Genomic DNA, 21,994 nt, shown 5'->3' with positions numbered 1-21,994 from the left:
CACTGACTGAACAGGTCAATATATCTGGATGCCAAAGCCCAAAGCTTTGTACACATAATGCTGGATGAGATTAAATATGTCTAACACCTTCGGTGGATATACTTTCTCTTCTCTGGCCCAAGTCATTTTGTGGCTGTCTTTCCTCCACATATGAGGATTTAGGCATGGGTTTTTATTATTTCAAAAGTGGTAGTTTCTTCCTGATGACAGAGTCATTCAAGGGCAATACTGAAAAGGCATCAAATCCTCTGTATAGATGCCCCTGAGCAGCTTGGTCACATAGGTAAATAATGTTTATGAGAAACACCTCACTCCAGTTGTATATCTGCTCTATCAATCCTTATCATTCAATGCTAAACCAATAGCTATAAGACTGGAAACTATTGAAGTTGAGAGGGATCTGTGGAGTTTCAATATTGGAGATTTATTATTGTGCCAAACTTGTATGTGTAAAATACATAATTCTGCCCACATGGACTCGTAAATCCAAAGGAGTCAGCAATAAATAGAAAAATAAAAAATTACAGACTAATTTGTTCAGAAAACTAGGAACAAATCAATATGAAAACTATAGCTCAAAGTACCTACATTTTCAAATTTTTCAGATAGATGAACACATTTCAGTAAATCTAAAATTAGAGCTTTAAATTTTATTTTAAATATTTATTCATAAAATTCACATTCATTACCTGGTACCACTTAAGTAAAATCCCCTGAATCATTAATACATTAATTTATAAACAGTCTCAATCATTTGCCCTACTTAAATCATAATAAATTGCCATTGTGTGATCTTGCACAAGCCACTGCGATTTCCTGGGCCTCTACTTATCTCCATCTGTAAAGTGAGAAGGTTGCAAATCAAGAACCCTAAAATGTCTAATAGTTCTGATAGTCTCTGATTTTTAAGCTTCTTAAGTCTATATTTTCTCCAAATTTTTAAATTTATAATTGAATGAGAATAACTTTACTGTAATGAAACATTATCAAAAGGTAGAACAATTTTACTACAAACAACACACCAAAATCAGAATTCAAGGACTTATATTAGGAGAAAGATTTTTATCACAATACAAGTTGATTCTTCATTTTACAATGTAATAGGTAAAAATTCTTGTGGTATAGGAAATATCAGATAAATATTAGGTCACACACTATTGGGACACATCCTTTATGTCAAAACAAAATATACCAACCTTGTGTTCATTACTATCTAAATGAGCTATAATTTTTTAAAACTCTCTGAGAATAAGCATGCACTATCAATAAGCCATTTCCCTACATTTCAGACTACAACTACTAAGATAAAAGAAACAGTCATGTGGATTTTGGATTGAATGTTTTTTTGTTTTTGATCTTTAGCATTAGCATCTACATCAATCGCAAAGATAACTTTTTCCATTCAGTCTTTTGTACCTTTAAATGACTCATCCTATAATTTTCCCATCATAACCAGGTAATCATCTTCAAAAATCGAGAATAGCATTTTAGACTATATTTCTATTATTTCCATATCTGACCACTGATTTGTGTTTAGGTGTGAGAACAATATATAACTACTAGGTTCCTGTTTTCACTGTTTGTCCAGAGTAAAACTGCTTCAATGACCTTGTGCTTGTAAATTATGTATACATATGTAAATACACGTTTATATACAATCTTAAGGCCATGTTTATGTATGTCTCTGAGAACCTGCCACTTAATCCTTCATTTCTCCTCACTCTTTTCTACATGTCACATCTCAGCTATACTTGTTCTACCACACATCCTTTAAGTATTTCTTTTGCCCTTCTTGTTCAGGATCATTACCAAACAAATAGTCACATTCTCTGAAACAATGATCTGATGTCAATGTTGTTTAATTCTCATAGTTAATCATCTCATGAATCTTTCTTTAGGAAATCCTCTTTATTACTGAATAAACAGCCACTTCCTAACATCTCTGTCTAAAAATTTGTACTGAGGAAAGAATTGTTACAGAGGGGAAAAAAAACCAGGGCCTTTTGTATGTGCAAATAAAGATCTTTGCAGAAATAACAGTTGCTGCAAGAAATATCTATGAAAAATTTCACACAATCTTTTTTTCTTCTCAGTTCACTAGAAGGCTAATAATATTACACAACCAGGAGATGGTATTGTTATTTTTAAAGGAGAGAGACTGAGTCACATAAAAGAGGCAAAGCCAGGTAGACAGAGATAGAACTAGCTCTTGTCAGTAAACAGCTCTTTCCTGAATCATCTACCTAGTCTATCTCTCTAGACTGGCCTGGGAACTCATGTTTCTGCCAACTAGGAGTTCTTAGAGTGGTCTGATGTGATAAAACTTTGATATTCATGAGAAAAAAATGTCTATAGCCCTCAACACCATTGGAAAATTCTGATTCACTGCTTATTCTGGATTTACCCATATTATTATGTAAACTGGGATTTCATTTTACAACTGCTAATCTGAACTATCTGTCACATTCAGACAAGGGTATGTTTCATATCATGTAATTATGTTAATAAAACCTAGAAATATGATTTTCCTACTCATGAAAGCTTTCCACTTTTCACCAAACCCTTTTTACCAAAAGCATATCACTAATACTTTTAAAGGCCTAAAGAAAAATGCCTTTTTCTATAACTTCATTATTAATTTACCATTAATATTTGGCTTATTCAGCAGCCACTCCAAAACAGGAGGATTTACTTTTTTTCTTTTAATGCTATTCTCCAGATTTTATTCTGCCTTTCTCATAAAGGACAATGGGGAAAAATGGCAACTTATTTTTGTGTTACCAGTTCTTATTAGTGATTAGTTGGTGAAAGTTAGGAAATATAGGAATAATGATTCCTATAAGTATGGTTTTCATATATCTATATGGATGACTAGAAATGAAGAAAATAGGTCATCAAAGAAAATTGTGAATTCAATCAAAATCTGACTAATAAGTCATCCTTGAAATCACACAGGTAAGCCAGGATCTCAGTCTTTCAGTTGTGGGTTTGCATTTTTCATATGACTATATTTTTTGGGAAGAGGGGTCACCATTTTCAAATTCCTAGTTACCTTGTCCACTACAGAACAGGTTTTTAACCAGGGATCCTCCAATCTCCAAGAGGTCTATGGACAGATTTCAAGGGAACATTGTGAATTTGAATGGAAAAAAAATGCATCTTTATTTTCACTATATGCTGAAATTTAGCATTTCTTCCAATAATTTAAAACATTATTCTGAAATGAATGTCCATGATCTTTCCTTTCCCGTTCCAAAGGGATCCATGATAAAGACACAGAAAGGTTACGAACCCCTGCTCTAGAAGCTATACCTTTATTGAATCTACATGGAAATTGTTTTAAAATTGACACTCATTTCATTCCTAAATATATCATGTGTTTTTTTTTTTCCTCCTGTGGTTTTTATATATCTCATTTAAAAATTTAAAAATTGCTGATATCTGCCTAATCTTTGGGCCAGGATATTGTCTGTGATCCTCAAAAATATTTGCATATTTTTATCTTTCATAGCATTGATCACCAATTTAATTATAATATGATTTTTCTGCCCTGAGAGGGGTCAGGAAATTTAAATTTATGATTAGATAAAAGTTATGAAGAAATTTTAAAAAGTCATTATGGCCTCTTAAAAGAATTTACGCCATGATTCTCCTGTTCCCTCCTTCCCCCCCATCTCCTGTATCCCCCTTATCCTTCTTACCACCATTCCCTCCAAACACCCATTTGGTCCTTGATCATTCATTGTCAAAATTCCATTTTCCCTTTTCTGTGTCACTGACACATATGTGGTTTGTCAAAGCAGTTATTAAAGAGGGCATTATTAGCAATTCTGTTTTTTCATAGTGAGCTTTCCCTCATCAGTAAGGGTTACAACATGGACAGGAAGACACTCTACTGTCTGGCAAGTTCTGCAAACACAGCTAAGGCGTCCCACAGGATTTTTCTAGTCAGTTCAGTAGATACAGAATCTACAATTCCATATGTTTTTTGCCTGGGATCAAGTTGAGAGCCCATTACACTATTTTTAAAGTTGATTTCTTTCTCTTCCATTGGATGTACATCTTCAAGTAACTTCTCAGCCTCATTTTTTATAGGTGCCATATATGGCTGTTCTTTTTGGCCGTTTAAGCAGCCTGAGAGATCTTTATTTAAAAGTCTTTCAGACTCAGACTGAATAAAGTAGGACTCCATCTCTGTAGGTCGGAACATCAGGGTTTCAGGATAAGTGGCTACTGTTGTCATTGAGCCATCTCTATTGTTAAACTTTATTTCTGGCTTTCTCTCTAAAAACCGGTATTCCACTCTGACTTCATCATAGCACTTGTTACTCCTTAAGGATGATTCATCATGAACTGAATCTTGGTAATTATGGTCACTTGGCTTTTCTATGTAGTCTGCCAAAAGGTATGACATTTTATCTGATCTAAATATTTCATCATAATCCATGTCACACTCTGAATGTTTTACTCTTTCCAAGTCTTCTTTGTGATGATCATTCTTTGCTTCATCAGGTACCAAACTAGTCCAATGTTTTCCTTCAAAATGGCTTGTCTCTTTGAATTTCAGAGTTTCTGGTTGTGTATGTTCTCTGTTCTCTGCATCCTCCAATCCCAGTGGATTCTTGCCATCTTCATCTATGGATGGTTTGAAGAATGATGCTGGACTTTTACTGGCACTTCTGGACAAAGCAGGACTGTACCAGCAGCCCACTTTTTGCTTCCTTTTGATATCCTGCTGTGGTTCGACTCTCAACAATTCCTCCTTCCTTTCCAAACTTCTTTCTCTCCCTTCTTCCCATCCTGGGGAGTGTTCATCCAGAACCGAGCAGGAATTTCCTACATCTAAAGGTATTGGAGAAAATTCCTCCAGCAGTATCTCATCAGATAAAGAAGATAACTCTCCAGTTTGAATAGATGAATCTTCATCTTGTACATTCTTGGAATCTTCTGGAAATATCATTTCTTCTGGCAGAGAAGGGAAGTCTTCTGAATTGAAGTCAATATCACTGACATTTGCCCAAAGCACAAAGTCAGGAGGAGGAGAAGGGAGAGTTTCCCTGGGGAAAGATGAAACCTTCTGGGTTGGGGATGGAAGGCCAGCACTTCCATAAGAAAGCACTTCATCAACAGGGGATAGTATTTCAGACAAGATGCTATCTTGGAGAGTAGGCAGACCATCTCTTTCCATATGTGTGGAGCTATCAACTCTCATAGCTGGACAATGCTCAGCCTCAGGAATCAGCCCACTAAGTGACCCAGAAGGAGATATCACCACCTCATGGCTCTCTGAGATCCTGTGATGGATATCAGATTTATCTGCCTTGTGTTCATATATTGACTGAACAATTTTTCCATCCTGGAAGATCTGGGGGCCAGGTATAGCAGGCATACTGTTGAAATCGGTTGACAACTGCTGAACGGCATATTTACTAACTTTATTAGAAATAAGCCTTTCTTCTGGATTTTCTTCACATGCAGCTTTAGCTTTTTTGACTAACGAGTTTTGTTTTCTCTGTGACATTTTAAGAGGCAGTGAAGGTGGTTGGCAATTTGCTTTCAGGTTTGGGGGTGGAAATGACATGAAATAGATTTCTGGGAGAGAAAATCCAGTTTCTTTTTTGTTTGTCCCATCTACTAAAACGTCTTCGATTTCAAGGTCTTTCTGATCTTTTCCTTCATCCAGGGAAATTGTAGGTCCTTGCTGTTTCAAATCAACATCTATCTTTGAAAAGTCATCCAAGAATGAAAAGGAACTGAGCTTAGGTTCAACACAAACTTTATGCTCCGAACAACTCTTTTCTTTATCCTGTCTTGGTGCCACATAGGTATTCTCTGAAAGAATATCACTCAGCTTTCCAGAGGGTGAATCTTGAGACAATGGTAACTCTGTCCACAAAAGGCTTAGCTTGTGTTTCCTGCTGCCTGACAAACTTACAATATTTGTTTCAAAAGGAGAGTCATTAGATGAAATATTATTATTCCCTTGTGTCTGTAAGTCTTGGCAGTTTTCTAAAGGGAAATCTCTATCCGGCTGTTTCTCATCACTATTAACTGCCAAAATCAATTCATCTACTTTCCTTGGAGTTACTGATGGATTAGGCAAAGGACTAGAAAGCTCATTCAATGGTTGTTGGTCAGTGAACGCCTGCCATTCATTGACATCTGTGTTTTGTGAACTCTCAGTTTCTGAGTCACTTGCTGAAATCAAACTGTCTGAAACATTAACTAGAAAGGCAGTCACTTTCTGAAATTCAGAAAAAGATGAATATGACTGATCACTCTTTAAATCTAGAGGTGAGTTGCATGGTGATATTGTGTCTGAAGAAAGAGATTCTAAAGAGGTACTGAAAACAGATCCTGATTTTAAGGAGTCAGAAGTTGTGGTATCACACTTATTATACAAGTAGTTTTCATCATATTGAGTATACTCTGATTTCTTTTCTTGATCTTTTTTGCATTCTGGAATATAAATAAAAATAGAATCTATTTCAAGAGCTAAATTTAGGAAGCATCTTAAGAAACAGGAAAATTCATATAAATAATGCTCAGAAGTTACTAGAGTCCTACCTACTACTCCAGTATAAAAATCTCTCACCTATTATACATCTTTGATGACTTGAGAATGGGGGAAGGGTGATAGAAAGGTAGACATTAAGGAGCCAGAGGGGTTCTACTCCCTAAATCTGTGGAAATGATACTAAAATAAAAGGTTCAAAAGTGTAAAACTTAATTGACCAATGAGTCTTCTTACTCAACATTTCTTGCTTGAAATATCTTACTTTTTTTTGAGTGAATAAACATTTATATTAATGTGGAACTATAAGTTATTAGGTCTGGAAAGGATCTTAAAGATCGTCTGTCCATTTCCTTCATTTAAAGGAGGGCAAGTAAGACCTAAGTATGGGAAGTGATTTGACTAAGGTCATAGAATAAATGCATGGCTAAGCAAGGAATGGACACCAAGGTCTTCAGAAAAAGACCTCCTAGGACAGAGTATTTCCTAAAATAACAGGTTTTATTTTAAGATTAGGTGAATGGCAATAAGCTATTTTAAGGATATGCACAACTCAAAATTAAAAACTATTTAAATCTTTTGTAACACACTGTGGTTTAGGATAGAGGGGAATAGAAAAATTTTAGATTAAAATTAAAATTAGTCTGCAGTTTTTGAGCCCATTATCAGCTGGGATGAAGGTAGTAGAATGAGGATGTTAGATGGAAAAATGGAACAGTTTGCTTCATGAGGTAGTGAGTTCCCTGTTATTTTGGTTTAAGCACTGATCAAGACAACTTGTTAGCATTCTTCTCAAACAAAGGATTCATATATTCTACAGAAGATGGGACAAGATGATCTCTAAAATTTGCTTCAATTCTGGGAGGCAGGCTCAGGCAACAAACAAATAAGCATAAATCTGAGATTGGTATTGTACATGATACAATTGTCTGTTACCAAAGTGGAATCTGCCTTACCTTGAATGGCAGAAGTGTGACACATCTGGATAGTTTTCAATGGAACTTCTTGAGATTTACCCTTCATCCTGCAAAGACAATGTACAGATAAATTCACAGAGCTATTTAAAGGGTTCAGAACAAGTCAGGAACCAAGGAATGCATAGTGTATTGGTAAGATGATTGGTTTTGAAGTCAGAGCATCTGATTTTGTTTAATAGTTGTTTCATGCTATCTGGATAACCTTGGACAAGCAACTAACATAACCTACCTTTCTGAGGCTTGGTTTACCCATCTATTAAATGAACAGGATTTTATTAAATTATTTTTAAGGTCTCTTTTAGTTCTAAAGTTATGATCCTATGTCCCAAGAAGCTTGCTTTTTCAGGGAAATTAAAAACATTCCCCAAAAAACATAGCAATAGTCTCTAAGTCTCTGTTAATATGTATGTCTATGCAGTTTATGCATAATCAATGCAGAGATATTTCTTCATAAGATGGGCCAAACTTCAACCAGCTTCATATGTTAGCTTACATAAGGACATAATGCCATTTTCAGCAGGATGGATCCTTTTGGTTGTTTGTACTAGACTGCTGGAGCTCCATTTGTGACTGAGATCAATCTGTGGTGAATTTTTTCCCTCTCCTAAGGCTTCAAAGTAAGCAGCTGCTTCAGCAGTATGATTAGAGACTAGGCAATGAAAACTGTCCATGAATTGAAATTCTCAACATTAAAATCATCAATGAATCAGAAACAAAGTTATGAGCATTGTCTATGGAAAATCCTGGTGAAAATATATATTTGTAATACACCTGAGGATAGCCCTTCCACGGGCATATTCATAGATATCTGAGGACCAGATGCTTTTCTTTGTTTCTCTAGTGCTTAGCACAGTGCTGGGCTCATAGTACATGTTTGACTGAATGAGGTAACTTCTATTTTTTCTCTTCACAAGTAATGAGATACAGGGTGGAGTCAAATTCAGTACTCCATTCAGATACTTGTATGGAATAAGGTTCAGGTTAATAGGAAGCCAAAGCATCAAAAATTCTTTGGAAGAGGCAGGGGAGGTAGCTGATGACAAATTTCACAAATTTTCCTGGAGCTTAACATGTGTGTAAGGATCAAACCCCCATTCCTGACATCATGAGGTCGTCTAACTACTGTACTGGTCCTCCTGGCAGCAGTGAATACATGATAATTTTACGTAAGAAAGAGACAAGTACCTCTGTTTCCTTCTTTTGTCCTCTTCTGATTCAACTTTTGGACTCTTAATGACAGCTGAGCCCAGTCCTGAAGTCTCCTGATTTTTTCTACTGTTAATAACCTGCCAGAAAACATGTGTAAGGGATAATGAGTCCATTTTGATTATTTGAGACAAAGTTTTAGGGGGGGAATGGAAACTACAAATAGGCTAGGACCATCTTTGCAAAAAGCTGCTGTAAGAATCTTTTTTTGGAAGCTTCATTTTGGCACTTTAGTGTCATTATTAATCTTACTTGGTTAGCAAGTAACAGACCAAATTAACTCAGAATTGCAGATCCTTATATACAGAAGGCCAATTTGTGTTCCTACACTTAAGTAAAAAATAATGAGATCATGCAGTAATTTCCAATGTGAGGGAATTGCTCAAACTGTTTACTCACACTGTCTTCCTGCTGAAAGGTTTGACCACCTTCTTGTCCAGCCAAACTTCTTTCCAATTTTGAAAGGTTGAGTTCATTTTTTTGTCCTTGCATATATCTCTCACCATTTGCTAATGAGGCTATAACTTCACCTGTGAGACCAAAAAAAATTAGCCCCAAATAGCAGCATCAAGTATGATTTTTTGTTTGGGAAGGAGTGTCCGACACTTCTTAAATGAAGTTCTAAATGACATTCTGATTGAACTTACTTTGAGATCTTTTTTTCACCATATTAGGCTTGAAATCAATCTTTGAATTATATTCCTCTGTCCTTATAGTTGGCTTCTACAAATTATGAAAGGTTGGAATCAATACTGAGAGGAGAAGAAAACAGGCATAATAACAAGCACATGAACCAACAAAAAATATGTGTGTGTGTGTATATATATATATATATACTAATTGTGCAAACTATTTACAATTTTTCTAGATAGCTTCTAGAAAATATTAAAATTTCTGCAGTTAAAGTTATTTTGGCTCACAGAATGCAGTTATAATCAAGATGTCACTACAGGTTAACAGAATTATGATTTCTTTAAATAGGCTATTATAAGCAAATAACTGGCTTCCAGAGGTTTGTCACACAGCAAAGACCTGATACGAATCTTGTTTGATTTCCAAAGAGCTTTCTTGCTGTCGACATCCCCAACTAGTACAGTGCTGTTCAGCAGGTTCTGAAAGACACAGAGTTTCCTAATGTTAGCAAGTTGTGTAACATAGCCTGGGGAAGGATCTGCTTTCAACATATTTCAAATAGGTTGTTTTCTCTATTATACACATGTGCAACATACATATAGACAGATACACCCTTCAATCTTCAGCTTTCAATATTTTCAATATTTCAAACACTCGAGACTTCAGATGCAGAATCTAGAATCTGTACATTTCCCTTCCATTTCCTTTAAAATTGACTGATTTTATTGAGCCATTAATTGACCCTTGGTGGAATTGTGAACCAATTCAAGCATTCTAGAAAACAATTTGGAACTATGCTAAAAGACTATAAAATTCTTTGATCTACCAATATCATTGCTAAAATCTCAAAGACACCCCCCCCAATAAAGGGAATAAAACCTAATTGTATAAAAATATATCAACTCTTTCTATGGTAGCTAAGAATTAAAAATTGAATAATTATCCATCAACTAGGGAGTGGCTAAACAAGCTGTGGTATATGATTACAATGGAATATTATTGGGCTCTAAGAAATGACCAGCAAGATGAAATCAGAAAAAACCTGGAAAAACTTACATGAACTGATGCATAGTGAAGTGAACAAAACTGGAGAATATTATACATAGTAACAACATTGTTTGATGAAGACCTGTGAATAACTCTACTATTCTCAGCAAGACAATCCTAAAAGACTAATACTATCCACCCTCCTGAGGCTGAAGCATGTTATTTTTCACTTCGTTTTTATTTACATCTTGCTTTATAAAAACTAATATGGAAATCTTTTATATAATTGCATATGTATGACATATCTGATTGCTTACTATCTCAAGGAGGGAGAGGAAGGGATCTGGAACTCAGAATTTTATATAAAAATGTTTTTTTGTAAACTGACCAGTTTATGGTCCTATCCCTTTCTCTAATAGGATCAGAGATCAATGAGCTAGAATAGGCTTTGAAGGCCATATAGTCCAACCTTCTCATTTTATATATGAGAAACTGAGGTCCAAGAAAGTTACTCATGCCAGGTAATTCAGGTCAAGAATCAGAATCTGAATTTGAATCCATCTGAGCCAGTGTTTTGTTTCTGTTTTTCTTACTCTTAACATTCTATCTCCTTTAAAAACCCTTTCTCTGCTAGTTAATCTAATTATTCCATAATTAGATGTCAGTGGACAATAATGGCATAATTCCCATCCTTTCTCACTTGATTTGTATTTAAAAAGACATTTCTAGCCTTAACCTATGATTTGTGTGATTAATGACGGGAATTTTCAGGCATCACAGTAAACTGGTTTGGTTGGAGGCCTTTCATCATCTCTCCAATATGCTACACCAGTGTATGTATGTGTTTGTGTGTATTTTTAATATATATGTATGATAGATATACACATACATGTATTCACATATATCACATACATATACCCACAAATACATATATGTTTGTATAGATATACACATATATTTACATATGTAGGTGTTTTTTATGCAGCTAATCTAGAAAATTCAGCATATCTCTGAAAGGTTATTTGTATGAGAATAAAACTAAGAAACTGAGGCAGGGAAGAAGCATTTCATTGTCATTAGTCTATGAGTTAAATTAGTATTTGATGCTTATTTTAAAAACACTGCTACGATTAAAGAACCACCAAAATACTAACTTTTGAAAAACAGGAACTGGGAGAATCAATTGCAGTTCAAGCCTAAAGTAGTACATTTCCATCTCTGTATCCTAGGTATTTTGATATCTAATACCAAAGATGTATAAGAAATCAATTCATAAAACCTGGGATGTAACATCTTAACATGTATCAGGAAATAGCATGGCACTTGAATGACAAGAAGGTAGATCCTGCAATGAGCAAGTGAAATGTTTATTACCACAGGAGAAGAGGGGAGAGAACCAATTTCTCTTCTTATTACCTTCTATCTGAATTTTTAAGCATTCATAAAAAAGAATAGTGTTAGAAAAGGACTAAATTTAGGAGGTGATTAATATATTCTTGAATTAGAATTGTATCCCAAGTATCTACTTGGTATTGTAAAGATTTTGTATGGCATCCAGTATATTTTCACAATAATAGGTAAAGTGATACAATTATACCTCCAAAAGGAAAACTTATCTGTTGGTACCATTAGTGAATAAGTAATTTCTTCAGACTAATTTCCAAAATGTCCACAGAAAAATTAATCAAATAGTTTCAGAGGAGATGTCTGTATCAGTATTTGTTCAAATGAGAGGTAGGGATGGGGGTGGGAAAGAGCTGTCAAAATTATTTCATCTGCCCTATCATTTTCAGCAGAGAGAAGGTGGAGATTGTCACATGGCCAGAAAGAATCTATAACAATACCCCATGTCTATGTATTTCATATAGGTGCTATCTTAAAAATAGTCTTAAGTTGATATTTATGGGAAAAAGACTTTTTCTAGTTTGAGAATGTTCAGGTCCAATTATCTTAGGCCATTGCCATCGGTGCAGTTCCTACCCTAGCCATCTAGGTTTACATAGAGAAAAGCTTCATTTCAGGATCACAGGCAATATCCCAAGCTACAGCCACCTGTTTCACAAATGTTGGTAACTAGGGAGACCAGATGAAAGATTGTAGATGACTCATTGTAGCCCATGTTGATGCATATGACCAGCAGAATCATCTTCAGATACAAGGGATACCGCAGTACCATTAGTGTTTTTCTTTTAAAAGACCATTTGAATTACTGCTGTAAAAGGATAATGGTTTGGGATCAGATACCTGTTAAGCAAAATATATTTTTCCTTAATGATAAAGTCTGCATGCCTTTCATTTTCCCCTCATGGAAGTATCATCAGCTGCAAAATCAACAGTACCTTTATTTTCCTGGTTGTCATTCTTCACGAACTGGCCCAGAGTTTGCTCCCTGTGGTCAGGTATGTTACTGACCATTGATCTGTCCTTTCCCCCCTTCAGCCACTGTGGCTGTAGGCATGAGTCCTCATCAGGTTTCCCCTGGATCTCCCTCTCAGCAAGAAGGCTGCAAGGCAGTTCAAAAGATCAATTAATGTTTTCTAACCCAGATCATGCTCCTCTTATGGGAACCACCATCCTGATGGGACTCGGTGCCCCCAGGGCTCTGCTGCATTGTCATTCCTAGTTGGGGGACTGGGAAGGGCAGAGATGATGCTTGTTCTTTTGCTGTTTGGATAAGTGTGGTAGATTCTTAGGTGAAGAATTCTTTAATAGTCAGTATACAGTAGTTAGATCACCATGTTAGTGAAACTGAGGTTATAGCATCATCCCTATGTGGACTGTGCAAATTTGAATTATTTCCCACTCATATACTGCTTCTTCCTTAACCAAAGCTGCATGCTTTTTGTTAAAAGGAGAAATGGATGAGTGACAATGGGTAATTTAGTGGAACCTATCCACATTGCTTAAAACAATTGCAGCCTGTGAGTCATGAGGAACATCATCATCTTGCTTTCAATAAATGCCTAAAACAAATCTCCTAACCTACACTCACCCCCCAAAATTATTTCAAACTCCACCCATTGAGACTCTGCCTTTCCAGTCAATCTGATGAGGGGGGGAGTTTAGAACACCTCCAGGTTTCCTGTTAGTCTGGTTTCTGGAGCACGTATTTCTAAGTCAGCATGTTATTACAGAGCCTGAGAGACTTAACTTGAAAGTATCCTCACATTTCTCTACATACATTCTCAATAGGATATCTTTCTCTCTTCCCCCACCTAGAAATCACTACAAATAAATCTTGTCATGACTTTTAGGGTCTGCCCAAATATGACATTAGACCCTTTAAACATGAGTCACTTCTATAATATGTCATCAAAATGCCTGCCTTTAACTGGCTCTCAATGATTGTGATTGTGCTTTTTCAAAGTGCAGAAGAGTCAACTTCAAATTATAAGAGAAATATTGAGTCCTTAATTCATTTAGGGGACGGTCAGTATCAGGATGGAAAGGGAACTACAAAGCATGAAATTTAAAGAATAGTTGAAGAAATGGGAACGTTAAATTGAGAGCACAATTGTCATTACACATCTGAAGAACTGTCATTAGAAAGAGCTATTAAATTTGTTCTAGGTATCTCCAAATTAGAGAACTAATCAAGATCCAAGGATAAAAGTTATAAGGAGAGAGTTTAGTTCATCATAAGCTCAACTATGAGAACTGTCCAAAAATGGAATGTTCTACATTGTGAATTACTGCTCTTTATCATTAGAGATCTTCAAATGGAGATTATAATAACTACTTATTGGGAATGCTAAAAAACAGATTCCAGCATTATGTGGAAATTTGCATTAGATAATTTCTAAAGTCCCCTACAACTCTAAGATCTGATTGTCATTTTTTAGGCCAAGGTTTCTTAATCAGAGGTCTCAATTTAAAAAAAAAAAATTAAGATAGCTATTTTTAATATAATTGGATTGCCTTATAATCCTATATATTTTATGCATTTAAAGCCATTATCCTGACATAGGCTTCAACAGACTACCAAAAGGGTCCATGACACAAAAATAATTAAGCAACTGTAGTTTAAGGCCTTTTCACTTCTTCACATGTAGGCAGGTGTTCCTGCTGTACCTGTCACAGTACAAAATTGCTGTACAAGGTATACTTCATGACTTGGACTGCTTCACCCGTGAGTTAGGAAAGAGATATATATGGCCAAATCTTTCCAATAGCCAACTCTCTGAGACCACTGGAAAGAAAGTTGGTTTTCCTACATATCCAAAGCAAGTTACCTTTTAAAACTCTAGTGAAAAATAAAAATTTTTTTTACAAAGGGCTCAGGATTTTTTGTTGGTGAGCCTATGTTATCTCTAATTCTAAAAGAATTTGACTGATATAAGGCGAAGAAAAGAGATGGCTATTCAACTTCTTCATTTCCATTCCCAGAATCCTGCCATTACCTGTTCAGGTGTTTTACTTCCAAGCATCCAGAAAAATGCCCCCTTTAATGATTCTGAAGAGTTCTAATAAATTAAGCCTATTGTCTGTAGGCAACATATTATCATGAAGATATTCATTGTCACTATCCCTATGCAAAGAAATATATAGATTTTTTCCATATAGATGAAAAATGATATCTTTCAGTCATACCTTTCCTTTTTTCCATATAGTAAACTCTTGGCTATACCTGTTTTTCAGTTATAACAATACACCTTAATACCGATATAGTACTACTGACACTCTGGGGGATTTTGTTTAAATTATTTCACTTTAACTAGTTAATAATTACTGAATGCTTATTATGTGCATGATACTTAATTCTCACAATAGTCTTGTGAGATAGGGCAGGCATGTTATAGATACATTACAGATAATGATACAGAGGCTAAACAAAGTGAAATGAAATGCTATAAAGTAGGTTGGCCAACTAGTGGAAGAAGTGGGACCAGGGTATAGGTATAGTGAAATTAAGGTCTTTTCTATTCTGTATATGAATGACACTGTATGGTATACTATACTGAACTTTATTTACTCTCATCCATATAATACATTAATAAACTACATCATACTGAGATTTTATTCCTTGTACTCATTCTGGATTTTTGTGGGATATGTATAAAGAGTTTAATAGACACATTTAATATTTCTTTATCTCATATATTTATGCTTTCCAAGGACAGTGTAGACTCTTTCTACTTGATTCTTTATGTACCATGTTGAACTTAGCACTGCAGATAATGACACATGGAATAAGGTATTGGATAAAGGTTTTTAATATCAAGAATTAAGACTATATGGGTTTAGGATAGATTGGGTATAGTCACACAACAGTAATGGTCCAGATTTGTTTGTTTCTCCTATGAGAGGGAAGTTGAAGACTCCTCTATTTCCCTTTCCAGTCTATGGGTCTACATTAGAAGAAATAGACTAAAGAAGAAGAAAAAAATCTCCATTAATTTATTTAGTGCTGATCTGGCTACAGTTTTTTTCCCAAAATTTACTCAAATCCTTCCCACCTCTCACTTCATGAACCCTCTCTCTGCTTTCCCCAAAGCTGACATCCAGTTCCCAAGACTCAAGAAGCACTTTCCATCTTGGAAAGAATCTGCAGAATCTGCTAACTACTTGGGCTAATGGTCACTGTGTCACCATAAGCAACCTTCTCAGTAATAAGCAGGAAAAGTGCAGCCAAGAAACCTTTTTAAAGATGCCTATGACTTGTAATCAATAGGAACATGAATTATAGATCAGTTTCAAGCTGAGATTTATTTGAAAACTGCACCCATAGGGAAGCAAAGTACAGTACTGACGCATGGGCTGTTGGAATAGGGAATTACTTCCTTTTACTCAGACAGATTTTTTAAATAGTCCCTGACCTTTACCTAAAATAAATAATGCTCCAAATATCCCAGGACTTTATGTAAGTGGCTAGTGGTTTATCACTGAATCTGCTTTGGCAGACCATTGCTCTGTGTGAAGCTCCCTTTCTCAATATACCTCTCCTTCAATTGTCACATCTCCATCATCATTCACATTATCTATTGCATTGATTGAGCATTAATATTTGAAGGGTAGGGAAATAGGTCATGATTTATGAGTGCAACAACGTTTATAGATTATAAAGTCATTTTAGGTAGCCAGCCACTGAAAGGAAGCCAGGCCCTTTAAATGGAGATGCACTTTCCTAGAGGTCAGTAATCCACTTTAATTAAACCAATTTTCATTTCAAAGGGAAAATTAGGATTTATACAGTGTTTTTAAAGAAATTCCTTGATGAATAGTAAGGCCAATCCCTACCTTTGCCAAACAACTTACTCTCATTTAATAGCTATTCAAAGGGGTCATCTGGAGTAATTCAGCATAACTGCCAATAATTTCTTTCCTATAGGGAACTCAAAGAATGGATAATGTTATACAATGCTGTGTGTCTATCCTTCTCTATATTTAAGGAAATAAACAATCAATTTATTGGGACTTCACAGAAATATAATTCTGGTCTCAATATTTATGTACTCATTGAACCAGACCATATTCTTCATGCCAGACTCCAGCTTCCTAAATCCCAAAGGCAAGTAGGGATTAGGGGACAGTATCAGGGACTGAAGAAGGAAGATTTCAAAAATCCATATATTCGCAAAGAGAAGATGGATACTAAGGAGACTCCACTTTCATATCTAAGAAATCCCTTTGTCCATATGCCTTAGTTTCATTTATTTTTGCAGATCAGTCTGACACTAAGTTTCCAGAAGGTAAGAGTTAAGTGGATTAATCATCCCTGTAGAGTAGAGCACAGCACAGCACCACATGCAGACAGGTGCACCAAAAATGATTTTTAATGTTAAGGTTCAGGTTACTTAACCACCCCCCAAAAGAAATCAAATCACACTCACTGTGTGTTCTCATAGCATTTCAGGTTTTCCCCAAGGTCAGGCAAGACTGAAGAGGATCTTTCTGTGTAAGATGATGTTGAAGACAACAAACCCTCTGGACTGCTAACCAACCTCTCAAGTCTGAAGATTCTCTCATCTTCGGACTTCTGGATTTCTATGGCTTCTGACCAGGGACTAGAAAACTACCAAAAAAATAGTTCAGATTATTCCATGATATCTTTTTTATTTTCATCATTAGCAAACCAAAATTTTTCTTTGGCAATGTTCAAAATCTACGTCTCATGATATAGGCCCCTCAGTTTTTTTGTTTTCTGGTGATAACATGTACATTAATTTTAAATACACATAGTTTATTTATGAATCATGTTGGGAGAGAAAAATCAGAACAAAAGGGAAAAACTACGAGAGAAAAAAACAGAAGAAAAAGAAAAAAATTGAACATGAGAATGTGTTGATTTACATTGTCTCCATTCTTTAACATTTCAATCCTTGTCAGTGAAAACAGGCAGAATTCACTATTAGGTTAAAAAAAAAAAGATAACTGGATTTATATCCCAAAGAGATCATAAAGAAGGGAAAGGGACCAGTATGTGCACGAATGTTTATGGCAGCTCTCTTTGTAGTGGCCAGAAACTGGAAACTGAGTGGATGCCCATCAATTGGAGAATGGCTGAATAAATTGTGGTATATGAATATTATGAAATATTATTGTTCGGTAAGAAATGACCAGCAGGATGATTTCAGAAAGGCCTGGAGAGACTTACATGAACTGATGCTGAGTGAAACGAGCAGGGCCAGGAGATCATTATATACTTCAACAACAATACTATATGATGATCAATTCTGATGGACCTGGCCATCTTCAGCAATGAGATGAACCGAATCAGTTCCAGTGGAGCAGTAATGAACTGAACCAGCTACAAAAGAACTCTGGGAGATGACTAAGAACCATTACATTGAATTCCCAATCCCTATTATTTTTGCCTGCCTGCATTTTGAATTTCCTTCACAGGCTAATTGTACAATATTTCAGAGTCCGATTCTTTTTGTACAGCAAAATAACAGTTTGGTCATGTATACTTATTATGTACCTAATTTATACTTTATTATATTTAACATCTACTGGTCATCCTGTCATTTAGGGGAGGGGAAGGAGGGGAAAAATTGGAACAAAAGGTTTGGCAATTGTCAATGCTGTAAAATTACCCATGCATATAACTTTTTACATAAAAAGCTATTAAAAAAATAAGCACACAAAAAAAGATAAAAATGCACATAATTGGCAAAGAGATTATATACTTGCACAGGGGAAAGGGCAAAAGAACTGAGGGACAAATAAGTCAACAGCAAAGGAAGAATATGTATATATATGTATGTATGCATATATATATATGTTAAACACATACACATGCATACAAACAAGCATAAATGCGTTTTTGTTGGAGCAGATTAATCTAACACAGTGTTAATTTCTCATGGATTATTTCCTAGAGCAAGGATGTTTTCTTTTAAAGTCAAGAATACTTTCTACTCTAAGGATCCCTCTCTGATCTTAACTTTATTAATTAATTTCCTTCAGTTCCTCACAGAAATATTGGTTCAGAATCTTAGAATCATAAAATATTCCTCAAGTGAAAGAAGAGAATATCTTGAATATCTCTCCAAAATAATCACCACAGCACTTTTTTGTGGTAATCAAAAGCTGGAAACAAAATCAGTGGCTAATAACTGGGGAATGATTTAAGAAACTGTGGGATACAAATGCAATGTACTACTTACTGCACTGTATATAATGAATATAAAGAATTCAGAGAAGCATGGGAAACTTATATGAACTAAGCAAAATGAGGCAAATACACAACCAGAAAAACAATATGCACAATTGCCACAAAACAATGTAAACAAAGTTAACAACAAAATGGAACACTTGCTGAAGGATGGCCAAAGAGAAAATGTATCTTTTACCATTCATTGCTGAGTTGGGGGTTTAGGGTATATAGAATATTGCATAATATTGAGATGGATGCCCCACTGATTTGGCTATTTTGCCTATTTTCCCCTTCTTTTCGTTTTAAAACTTGGACAGTTCTCTTGGTAGTAGAAGGAGGAAGAATATATTAAGAAATAAATGTAATTTTAAAACAGAAATCATCAAATTAAGAAGAAAAAGATTTGAACAATCACAAAGCATTAGAACCAGAAGATTAGAAATCATTGGAACAGCAATTTCAGAGGACCTATGATAAAGCATGCTACCTACTTCCTAACAGAAAATTGGTTGATTCATGAGAATCAATTGAGACATAATTTTTTTAGACATAGCTAAATGCAGGAGTTTATTATGTTTGGCCATGCATATTTGTTACAAGCCTTTTTTTTCCTTAATAGGTAGGCAGAAAGGAGAGAAAATAGATTTTTGTTAGTTGAAATCTCACTTTTTAAAAAGAAATAAGTGATATAAAATAAAAAGTATCAATAAAACAATTTTTGAAAGATCAAAGGTCATTTACCCAGTCCAATCCCATCATTTTACAGAAAAGGAAACTGAAGCCCAGAGAAAAGGAAAAAATTATCCAGTTATCCAGTGATAGAGGCAAGACTAGATCCCCTGCTTCTTGGCTTTTAGTGCACTGCTGTCTCCTACACGATGCTCTATGAATGTGTTATCCTTTGCCAACTAAAATGATGCTACTAACCAATTGAGAGCAAGTACTATTGTCCTTATTTGTCTTAACATTCCTAGTGCCTAGAAGAGTGCCTTCTAGCTAATTGTTTTAGGTAATTAATAAAAGTTTGTTGAAAAATCTGGGGTAGAGGCCATAAACTTAAAAGATTTGTCCCTTACAATAGAAGCAAGCTTCATTTAATCACCTATATTTTCTAACCTAGTTCCCCTTCCCCATTCTTGTGTTCCAGAGGTACTTATCAGCCAGGTTTGGAGAGGAAGGACATGACTGTAAAGTAGAATCAAACTGATACACTCCAAGATAGATCATAAGATCTATCTTTCTAAATGGACATTTGACCATCTAATGACAAACATAATTCAGTATACATAAAATGATATGGCACTCTCAAATGGAGATTTAGAAAATCATACATTCAGGCTTAGAGACTAAATATCTCACACAAAATCAATGATTCAGCATTATATTCTCCCCTTATCTGTGGCAATATTTCCATACCAAAGAAGAATGATTTCCTAGAAGGTATAAAATGGTTAAAAAAAAAAAAAGAATGATATCATTTAATGTTTCAACAAATAACTTTTCTGTGTTTTTATATATATATATTTTTATGTTTATATATTTATGAATAAGAGCTCCTGCTGCAGTTCTGCTCTAATATCTCATTGGGAGGCAAAGTGGCCTAGAGTTTACAAAGGGTTTGCTAGCCAAGTGTAAGCTTCGGTAAGTCTTGCCAAGCCAGAAAGACTTTGAGTAGGGGCCCAACGAGGACAATGTGTCTGTAATCAGGTCCAGCTTCAGTTCAGAGAGACCTAGCCACAGCAGAGTACCCAGTAGGTTATAATGATTAGATCACAGCAGCAGGAAGGCCATACTCAACCCTTAAGTCATATTAAGGGAGGCGTCTCCATTAGTGGTAGTAATGGAATGCCCCAAACTGATCCTTGGGAGCTTATCGTTTGAGATGATGGAATATAGGTAAGGAATACAGGCCTTTCCCCTCTCCACGTACAGATACAGGACAAGTGGAAAAGCTTAGAAGGCAGCTCCCTGTGGTCATTTTTAGGGGAAGTTCACCTGGTGTCTGCTGGCTAGGACAGTAAATTCCGATTGAAGATCGCTTGTTGACTGCTGTATTGTTGAGAGGTCCTTTTGTTGTGTCAACAAAAATTTTCTCTCCTGATGAGCCACTTCATAAATGTTCTGTTGGTGTTTAAGTTCCGCCTGAATAAGATAAAGAAGGATGAAATAGGCATTAGTCCTCATCAGAGCCAAGAAGAGGCATTTGTGTGTCTTGGAGAGGTGTGAAAATCATGTACGCTGACATCTGAAAAACTGTGCCCTTATATTACTGTCCACCACAGGCCTTTAGAGACCAAAGAGACAGAGACTAAACCTGTGATTTCACTATCTAAGCAGTTTCTTCTGCAGGTGAGCACTGTCTCTGTAACTTAGCTTATCTTCTTAGAGAACTGTCTGAGACATTGAAAGCTAGCATGATTTGTTTATTGTCACAAAGACAGTTTACAGCAGAGACAGCACTTGAATCAGGTCTTCCCAGCTTTGGGGACAATTCCATATCCATTCATTGTCCCATTTGGTCTCCACGATATACATGATCTGCCGCAAAAATAACCATATAGTAGAGAATGGGAATTTTCTGGAATTAAGATGTACATTGAAAAAAAAAAAAAGATCAAGTACAAACACATTTCTCATTACAGTTCTGCCCATGTATTATGCCCAAAGCAACTTTTAACTTTCTCTACCATTAGTCCTAGCTCTGGTAACACCAAAACAGCATTAAATGCAGTTTTTAAAAAGAAGGAATATTGGATGGAGAGTGAGAGGAGGAATACTCTAACAAAGAAATAAATAATACAAAGGATAATAACCCCAGGGTCTGTGTCTGAAGGAAGAAATAAGGGAGCAAAATAGGGGAAAGGTTAGGATTGTCTGTTGAAATGAGTTATCTAATGTTATTATATGTTGAAGTAGGATCACATTTTATTCTCAAATTACCCACTTGGTTCTCACCTTCCCCATGATTCTTGGATTTGGTTGCAAGTCTGTTCACAACATGAATTTTGATCCTATTTCTTTCTCTGCCTATAAGCGCTGTAGTAAGAGATTATGTCTTAATTATTTTGGTATTTCTTC

General features: G+C 35.5%; 1 protein-coding gene across 5 annotated transcripts in view; it reads right to left on the bottom strand.

Moving 5' to 3' along the window:
* Positions 1-403: 403 nt before the first annotated feature.
* Positions 404-21,994, bottom strand: part of CCDC187 (coiled-coil domain containing 187) — a 107,875-nt gene continuing 86,284 nt past the window's right edge. For all 5 annotated transcript variants that reach the window (XM_051980338.1, XM_051980339.1, XM_051980341.1 and 2 more), the window contains 9 exons: positions 20,912-21,058; positions 17,148-17,329; positions 12,657-12,820; positions 9,730-9,809; positions 9,345-9,420; positions 9,097-9,227; positions 8,677-8,777; positions 7,471-7,538; positions 404-6,459 (listed from right to left, as the gene is read on the bottom strand). In XM_051980338.1, coding sequence (XP_051836298.1) covers positions 3,893-6,459; positions 7,471-7,538; positions 8,677-8,777; positions 9,097-9,227; positions 9,345-9,420; positions 9,730-9,809; positions 12,657-12,820; positions 17,148-17,329; positions 20,912-21,058 — 3,516 coding nt within the window. In that variant the 3' untranslated portion in view covers positions 404-3,892. The remainder of the gene's footprint in view (positions 6,460-7,470; positions 7,539-8,676; positions 8,778-9,096; positions 9,228-9,344; positions 9,421-9,729; positions 9,810-12,656; positions 12,821-17,147; positions 17,330-20,911; positions 21,059-21,994) is intronic.

The sequence above is a fragment of the Antechinus flavipes genome, chromosome 2, assembly GCF_016432865.1.
Source record: "Antechinus flavipes isolate AdamAnt ecotype Samford, QLD, Australia chromosome 2, AdamAnt_v2, whole genome shotgun sequence".
NCBI lineage: Eukaryota > Metazoa > Chordata > Mammalia > Dasyuromorphia > Dasyuridae > Antechinus > Antechinus flavipes.
The sequence above is the reverse complement of the archived record's forward strand: the minus strand, read 5'-3'. Positions and strand labels throughout refer to the sequence as shown.